Genomic DNA, 9,975 nt, shown 5'->3' with positions numbered 1-9,975 from the left:
ACGATACCCTTTCCAAGAGAATCCTAGGCCCTATAGGTCTCTATAAATACACATCTGACGTGGGAGGAGAGGACATATCATAACTTATAATGATCAAACCCCTCATATGCTTATATTTAAGCACATTATTAATCTATAAAGCCTCTCATCTCACGTGAGCAGGACTCTTAAAACCACTATAAAACACCACCGTACATAAATTCTCGCCACCGTTGGCAAGCCCTAACCACCATACAACGTAATATACCTACTAAGCTTTATGAGTCCCTCTTCCCTTGCAAGAGGAACACCCACACTTGTATTCTTTTACTAGTAAAATGGAACCCACGATAGGCCCCCAATAAAACTAATATAGGCCACACTCCTACTCCAACTCCCTACATCTTCCCTTCTAAGATGGACGGAAAAACTCTAGCTTATAACACAAACGCCATTGTCTGAGGTTTTGTCGGTGGAGGTAGCTTTTAATCCTCCCGAAGGAAATACGCAAGGCAAGTGCTTGAAGCAAATGTAATATCCCAGGGATTTCCCCGAAGCACCCTAAGGAAGACAAGGGTTAACATCACCTTCTCCGAGGACGATGCCATAAGCGTCAACCCTCACGATGATGATCCATGATCCATTGGGATATCAAACACGTCTTGATAGATCCTGGTAATTCCGCTGACGTCCAGTTCTGGGATGCCTTCTAGAAACTACAACTTGACCCTAAGGACATAAAAATGTCTAGTGGTTAGTTAACGGGGTTATTTGGCGAACATGTACAAATAATGGGCCATATAACTCTGGAAACCACATGTGTCAAGGGAGTGGACACCAAGTCAATTGATGCCAACTACCTTATTATAGACACCATATCTCCATATAATATCATTCTTGGGATACCGACTATCAACGCCCTGGGACAGTCGTTGTCACCCTATATCTAGCCTTAAAATACTCACTTCGTGGTGAACGGGTAGGTACAACCCGAGGAGACCAAAATGCCACTCGAGAATGCTACCAAAGTAGTCTGGAGATAGAAAAGGAAAGGCTCACCCTTATTGATGCCTCATTCCAATGTTCCAAATACTGATCTCGAGTGTTGAGACTCCTTTATAGGCACCCAAGCGGAAGGCTCACGTTCACAGAAGATATGCATGAGGTCCATATAGGTCCTCATGCCCATTAGGTTACAATGATAGGCACTTCATTATCAGCGGAGGAGAAACGAGAACTAGTCGACCAACTCATTAAGAACGTCGACTTGTTCATTTAGGCTCCCTCCGACATTCAAGGGATAAACACAAAAGCGGTGAGCTATCGCCTCACCATCCACCATTCTACCATACTAGTGGCGTAGAGGAAGCGAAAAGTAGGAGAGGAGAAAAGAGCCTCCATTAATGAAGATGTAGGGAAATTGTATGACACTAGATTCATCACGAAAATGAAACACCTCACCTAGTTGTCAAACATGGTTTTGGTACGGAAAGCTAACAACAGGTAGCACATGTATGTGGATTTCATTGATCTGAACGTTGCCTGTCCTAAAGACCTACACCCGATGCCAAACATCGATCTCCTCATTGATGGGTTATCAGACACCCCACATTGAGTTTCATGGATGCATATTTAGGGTACAAACAAATTCAGATGGACACCCTGGATGCGCCCAAAATTGCCTTCATGTCGAATGATGGCAACTATTACTACAATGTCATGCCCTTAAGCCTCAAGAATGCTAGTTCCATCTAATAGCGGCTCATAGACGTTGTCTTCGCTCATCACATAGGGCGAATCTTGGAGGTTTACGTTGATGAAATGATAGTTAAGACTATCGAAATGCATAACCATGCAAAGGATTTCGATGATGTCCTATAGTTAGTCAATAAGTATGATATGAGGCTAAACCATGGCAAGTGCTCTTCGGGGTTCAAACGGGGAAATCCCTAAGTTTCACACTGACAAGGAGAGGCATAGAGGCCAACCTGGATAAATGCGAAACAATCATCACCATGCAGAGTCCCCCTAATCTAAAGGAGGTACACCAACTTATAGGCCTCTTTGCTTACCTATCTCGCTTCCTTTCCTGCATAGAAAATAAAGCATTCCTTTTCTTTGTCGCCTTAAAGAAGAAGGAGATATTAGAATGGATCACCGAATGTGAGGAGGATTTTACAAAGTTAAAATACTTCCTCACATTGCCTCTCGTCCTCACTCCCCTAAAGGAAAGGTCTCCATTACTCCTCTACCTCTCGGTCATAGATCAAGTGATGTGCTCAGTCCGTGTCCAGGATATAGATAGGATAAAGATGCATATGTAATTTGTAAGCAAGGTATTCAGGGGCACCAAAGCGCACTATCAGAAGATATAGAAGATGGCGCCAACTTTCATCGTTGCGGCGAGGAAACTGAGACCATACTTTCATGGTCACATGATCTTTGTGAATACCAACTATGATATTCTCTAAATCTTGAAGAAATCCGATTTAGAAGGAAGGATGGTATCTTGGGTAGTGGAACTATCAGAATATGATATCCAATATGTCCCAATGGGGAACATCAAATCATAAGCTTTGGCAGATTTCATGGCATAATTCAGCTTGCTTTTAGACGAGGAAATGCCTCCAGTATGGGCACTATATGTAGATGACGCCTCCAAGGTAAAATTAAGTGGCATAAGGATAGTTCTTGAAGAACCTAGTGACAAACTCATCAAACAAAAACTAAAGTTTGAGTTCACCACCACCAACAACCAAGTGGCGTATGAGTCTCTCATTGCTAGAATGATCCTCACCTTAGAGATGAGACTGAAGGCGAAAAGTGACTCCCAGGTGGTCGCCAACCAAGTCTCTAGGAAGTACCAAGATTAGGATCCACAACTAATAAAATATCTACAAAAGGTATGAAATTTATCCTTTTGTTTCACCTCTTTTGAAGTAGAGCGTGTCCTATGAGAGAAAAACTTTAGAGCATAACTCATGTCCAGGCTTGTGACATCGAAGACAACATGTGTTTAAGACGACAGTTGCGCAAGAGACTCTCGCCTTCCCCAACATTGAGTTGGGAGAGGTATACTCCCTTGAAGTGTTCCCTGAGTCTAGCTAGATATTGCTCATATTGTGTTACCTATCAGGCAATGTTTGCTGAACCTCATGATGAAGATCCTTGCCTCCTTCTGAGGAAATATTTTTACGCTGAACTTCATGATGAAGGTCCTTGTTTCCCTCTAAGGAAATGTTTGTTGGACTTCTTCATGAAGATCTTTTTCTCCCTCTGTGGTAATGTTTTCATATTGGACTTAATAGCGAAGATCATTGTCGCCCCTCATGGTAACGCAAATAAGCTACCAAAATGCCTCGCCCGAGGGTCTTATAGTCTCATCAGTCGGGCTACATATAATTTTTACCGAGGGACTTAGACTCTCCAAGATAACTAAACTTTTTCCTGATGGAGCTAGTGTTTCCTCAGGCGGGATCAATATCAGGAATCACGCCTAAGAGGCGTGAACGATATCCAACCTAAGAGACTTGATCACAAGTCTTGCTTGAGTTCTCGATGGAAGTCCCACCCGAGAGGTCAAATGCCTCGCCCGAGGGACTTATATTCTCATCAACCACGCTACATATAATTTCACTTGAGGGACTTAGACTCCTCAGACTAACTAAATTCTCTCTTGAGGGACTTAATGTTTCCTTATACGAGATCAGAATCAAGAATCACGCCTAAGGGGCGCGACCAATATCCAGCTTAAGAGACTTGATCACAAGTCTTTCTTGAGGGCTCGATGGAAGTCACACACGAGAGGTGAAATCTTTCTCCTAAGGGACTTATAGTCTCATCAACTGGGCTACATATAATTTTAACTAAGGGGCTTATAGTCTTATCATTCAGACTACATATAATTTTGCCTAAGAGAATTAGACTCCCCAGGCTAACTAAACTCTCGCCCGAGGGACTTAGTGTTTCCTAGGGCGAGATTAGAATCAAGAATCACACTTAAAAGGCACTATCGATATCTAGCCTAAGAGACTTGATCACAAGTCTTGCTTGAGGGATCTATGGAAGTCCCTTCCTTGAGGTCAAACGGATTTCTTGTGGGACTTATGGTCTCATTATTCGGGATGCATATAATTTTTCCTAAAGGACTTAGACTCCCTAAGCTAACAAAACTCTCGCCTGAGGGACTTAGTGTTTCATCGGACATGATCATAATTAGGAATCATGCCTAAAGGGCGTGACTGATATCCACTTTAAGAGACTTGATCATAAGTCTTTCCTGAGGGCTTGATGGATGTCCCGCCCGAGAGGTCAAACGCCTTTCCTGTGGGACTTATAGTCTCATCAGTCAGGCTACATATAATTTCCCCCGAAGGATTTATAGTCTCAAGCTGACATAAACTTCACCTAAGGAAATATTGTTGGAGAATGCCATCCAAGGCGCAGCGGAATTTAAAAATTTCTCCATTTAGTGATCCTTACGAATGGGCATGATCAGTGATAGAATCGTTACCTCTTGTGGCGATTCAAACCTTTGGTGCAGATCTCTGATAATGATCAAAACCTTTGATACAGATCCACGGGGTGATCACGAACGTTGAACGATGACAACGTCTCTACTCAGTCCACACGAACGGATTCCTTCAATCGCAGTGCTAGCTGTTATGAATGAAGGCTTTGAGTGAGAGAGAGATACGAAATTCCAACTCTTCAGTTGTGTTTTTTGTCTCAGTAAGTTACAATGCTTCTACCCAAGGGGTTCTATTTATAGAACCACTTGTGTGGGCTTCAAGCCAAAAAGCCCACTTAAGTGCATTTTGGCCCATATCTCATAATATGCCAAAATCACTTAAGTATTTGGTACATTACCATATTTCGTATTCTACTTAAGTACACCGTACCTTACGATGTTCCTTAATTATTTTATCTCTCATCAATCCGTCCTTTGTGTGTGACCCTATAGGTTTTCGCGACGTTGGCAATTATATTAAATCACGCATTTAACATAATAAACAGTGAGCGGTATCTAGCAACACATCACTGCTACCCAAGTCACGAAAATGTCATGTGATCTGACAAAACCTCTTGTGATAATAATTATGTGTATAATTACCCCTTTGCCCTTATGTCTATATTGAACACAAGGTATAGACCGTGTCACCCTTGTCCAGTTCAATATTGGGCCCATAGACATTTATCCTGTTACGCAGGATTGGAAAATTCCATCTAGGACACTCATGTCCCTCAGCATACTTCGTGGAGTACCCATCAACTGTCTTTATGGTTATCCAGTTACGGACAACGTTGGATCAGCAATAAAGCACTCGACTCTACATCTAGGATCCATAGTGGTTTCAGGTCGAAGAGTGGTATACACTATTATCACCATGAGAATAACTTATGACACCTTGCATAACTTTCTATATAGTATTCTCACAGTGGGTCAATCCGGTATAAATATTACTCCTAATATTCATACCTATGTTTAAGACTTGATAACTCTTTATCCATGATCCATGAGATGTGATCATCAGTCTACAAACATAATAGTCTTAATGCTTTAATGTTATCCCACTTCACATTAAAGCTCGACTACGGATACTTTAAGAATAATGCCCTTATGTTTAATGTGTTCTCATGATTAAGTCACACTTAATACATTAAACGGACTATCTATTCTAGGGACTTTATTAATCAACCATAATAAAGAAAATGCCTTTTATTATTAATAAATAATTCGATACAAGTACCAAAAGTATTGGCCTCTAGGGCTTACACCAACAAATATGTCCTTAAGAAGCCCAAGTCCCCGGGATACTCCCCTGAGTCTCGATCATTTCTTCATCTATCAAAAGACCTCGTGATTGAGAGACTATCTAGTGTTATATTCGTAAAACTCTACTAGGGTGATGGTTATAAGACGCCTAAGGAGAGGCAACAATAACTTGTCGCCCAAGGGGAGGTGTCGCCTCACCCCTAAGGTCTTTCTATCGCCTTATCATGGAAAACGTGAGAAAATATGTTCCTAGGACAGAAAGAAGTCAGTGTCATTAATTGATCCACGTTCTCCTTGAAAATATGAAATTCAACGGTCTACCATTTACTGAGTGGATAGTATCCTTCCCAAGAGAACCCTAGGCCTTATGAGTCTCTATAAATACACCTCCCTCATAGGAGGAAAGGACAACTTATAACTCATATTGATAACACTCATCATACGCTTATATCTAAGCACATCATTCATATACAAAGTCTCTCACATTACGTGATAAATCCTAATCACCATACATGACTTCTCGCCACCATAGATAAATCCTAATCACCATACAATATAGTATACCTAATAAGGCATCTGAATTCCTCAACTCTTATCGAAGTAACACACATATACTTTTTAATCCTCACTATTGATAATCGTAGACAATAAATAACATTCTAAAAAAAGAAAAACTAAATAAGACTCCACCATTCTATATACATCATGTATGCTTGAGTGAATACATCTATACAACCCAAATAAATCATTTCATACATTCCTATCCCAGCACCTAGAAATCCCATCATAGTTGTTGAAACATAGGTATATTTTTAGACATTCAAACTTTTTGATAATAATTTGATTCATATGTTTCTTTAACTATATTATGATGGAAGCATTTCCTATTTTTGAATCATTAACTAAAGTAGTTTTATAATAGCTATAAGCATCTAAAAGACTGTCATGCTATTAGTAGTTTATATGCTTATTAGTAGTCTACAAATAACAAAGTTGTATGTTTATCAAGTCTACAAATGAAAATGTATAGCTATGTTTATTAAGTCTATACAAATACTACGAGTAACAAAGTTAATCCCACTAGACTACTAGTCAATTATTTCCATTAACTATAACCGATTATATTATCAATACATTTTTTTTTAAATCATAATCATAGTATCGCCAATATTTCTATAGGTTTATATAAGTCCTCCTTATATGGCACGGCCCAATAATTTTTAGTTTCAATTAATAAAATAATGAAACTTAATTGTGAGAGTTTCTTTAATGATGAACAATGTTTTTAACCCTATTATTAAATCTTTTTCACTAACGACATGACACCAATACATTAGTTAAAGTGTAAGAAAACAAATATATATAAAATGACATTTATTTGTTTTCTAATTTTAAGTTAACAATTGAAATCATGTTTTAAATTTCAGTTTTGTTGGGCGGATATGTTTTAAGTGGAGGGATCACAATGGAGATGAGAATGTGCAGAACAAAAATTATGGCGGTGAATGTGAATCAATGTAGTCGAACGTTATTAGAAGCACTATCAAACTTCAAAGAAGAAGAACAAAAAGGCGCCGACGAAATTGAATTCAGAGGTTTATAAGGCGAATATCAAGTTGTTATGTTTTGTAGTTTCTCTTATGATTAATTGGTGAAGCAACCATCTTTGTGTACTACAAGTGTGATGTAATGTTGTTCATTAGTTATTGTGTACTGAATGTTGTTCATTAGTATGATTAACATTTAAGGAGCAACCTTTGTGTACTACAAGTGTGTTATCGTGGATAAAAAATGTATAAAACATCAAAATAAAAGATATTGATTGCAATGCAATTTCATCTTTGAATATAGTAACTCAAAAATAGTTAAATGATGATAGTTAAATGGTGTTTGTCCCATAGCGAATCCAAACATATCTTAAATGTGTCTGAGCCTAGACTCCTGAAGTACCTCCATAATAGAGCTCACATTTAGTTGGATTGATGTGTTGACCAAAATTTTGACCAAATTCTTGAAAATAGGTTAATGACTTGAATATTTTTTCTAGCAGTCTTGGAAAATATAATAAGGTCATAAGGATATGAATGATTGTCTTACCAACTGATATACATGTCAACTTACCATGATCCACCAACATAGATAACTACCTACTAAGCACCTCTACAACAATGCAGAATAGCAAGGGAGACAAATGATCTCCTTACCTCACTCCTCTAGAACGAGAAAAAAATTGTGCGGCTTTCCCATTTATCAAGGATGATAATTTGGAAGAGTGTAGAATTGTAAGAATGCAATCACAAAACTTTTGAAAGTCAAATTGGACAAGAACTTTAATAAGATATTATCAATCTAAAGTATTAAAGGCTTTTTTGATGTCTATCTTTAAAATCATACTATCTCTAAAGGATTTTTGTTCAACATATTAATGGATTTTAACATAATCTCATTGCACTCATAAATAAGTTTGCCCCTAATGAAACCTCCTTGGTATTGAAAAACAATTTTAGAAGCTAAGATGACCAATTTGTCTACAATTACCTTAATGATGATTTTGAATTGAAAATTTGTGAGTGCAAGAGGACTATACTGCTCAATAGAATCTACTCTGTGTTGTATAGAAATATATTGTATATTTCATTGTGATAGGAACTATTACATTGTAAGGTATAAATAGGATACAACAAGCTGTACTAACTTGTTAATAAACAGAGAAATAACTCCCTATAATTACTGCTACCTAAATAAGGAAATAATAATAATAGATAATAAATCTATTTACATCACTGTTTTGTAACAGCTTAACAAATCATAATCAAATGATTATGATTTGATATGTGCTAATCTTCAACACTCCCCCTTAATCTGGGTGGTAGATGTCTATCATACCCAGATTGGATTTGATATTTTCATAAGTATTTCTTGGAAGAGCCTTGGTTAAGATATCTGCAGTTTGCTTGCATGATGGGACATGATCAATATTTATAATCTTCTGATCAATTTTTTCTTTAATGAAGTGTCGGTCAATTTCCACATGTTTTGTTCTATCATGTTGGACAGGGTTCTTTGCAATGCTTATAGCAGCTTTGTTATCACATAGTAACCTCACAGAATGGTTCACATGAATTTTGATTTCATCTAGCATGCTCTTAAGCCACATTCCTTCACAAATACCTAGGGCCATAGCTCTAAATTATGCTTCTGCACTACTCCTCGCCACTACAAATTGTTTCTTGCTTCTACAAGTTACTAGGTTCCCCCACACAAATGAACAATAGCCTGTAGTCGATTTTCTGTCTGTGGAGCATCCTGCCCAATCTGAATTTGTATAAACTTCAAAGTCCCTGTTTGAATTCCTCTTGAAGTGGAGGCCTCGGCCTGGTGTGCCTTTGAGATATTGGAGGATTCTATTCACCATTTTCATGTTAGACTCAGTTGGATTTGACATGTAGCGACTAGTCAAGCTTACAACGAACCCAATGTCGGGCCTAGTGTGAGATAGGTAGATTAATTTCCCAACTAAACTTTGATATCTATCTTTGTCGGCTGGTGGACTTTCATCTTCTCTTCCTTTTATTTGTTCTATTGGTGTATTAGCTGCCTTGCACCCAAGCATTCCAGTTTCTTGAAGTAAGTCAAGGGTGTATTTCCTTTGTGATATATAGATACCATCCTTTGTTCGAGCAACTTCCATCCCTAAAAAATACTTCAGTTGTCCTAAGTCCTTATCTTCAAATTCCTTTGCCAAGAGTCCTTTTAAATGATCAATTTGATCATAATCATTTCCTGTAATAACGATATCATCAACATAAACAATAAACAAAGTTACCTTTCCTTCCATGGAGTGTTTAACAAACATAGTGTGATCTGATTGACATTGGTTGAACCCGTCTTTCTTTACAACTCGAGTCAATCTATCACACAACGCCCTTGGAGACTGCTTGAGACCATAAAGGGATTTTCGGAGCCTGCACACCATATTTGCGGTGCTGGATGATTCAAGTCCAGGAGGAATCTACATATAAACTTCCTCTTCTAGGTCACCATTTAAGAAGGCATTCTTGATATCTAGTTGATGGAGTGGCCAATCTAAATTTGCAGCCAAAGAGAGAATAACTCTAACTGAGTTCAGTTTGGCCACCGGTGCAAAAGTCTCTTCATAGTCTACTCCATATGATTGAGTAAATCCCTTTGTTACAAGTCGAGCTTTATACCGATTTACA

At 38.3% G+C, this 9,975-nt stretch overlaps 1 protein-coding gene across 1 annotated transcript; it reads right to left on the bottom strand.

Annotated features, from left to right (window-relative positions):
• Positions 1-8,945: 8,945 nt before the first annotated feature.
• Positions 8,946-9,731, bottom strand: LOC127136896 (uncharacterized mitochondrial protein AtMg00810-like). Its single transcript, XM_051063406.1, has one exon. It carries the CDS (start codon positions 9,729-9,731, stop codon positions 8,946-8,948), a length of 786 nt encoding a protein of 261 aa, XP_050919363.1.
• Positions 9,732-9,975: the final 244 nt, after the last annotated feature.

This window comes from Lathyrus oleraceus, chromosome 4 (genome assembly GCF_024323335.1).
Source record: "Lathyrus oleraceus cultivar Zhongwan6 chromosome 4, CAAS_Psat_ZW6_1.0, whole genome shotgun sequence".
Lineage (NCBI taxonomy): Eukaryota > Viridiplantae > Streptophyta > Magnoliopsida > Fabales > Fabaceae > Lathyrus > Lathyrus oleraceus.
Note: the sequence above shows the minus strand (reverse complement) of the source record. Positions and strands in the feature narration are given on the sequence as shown.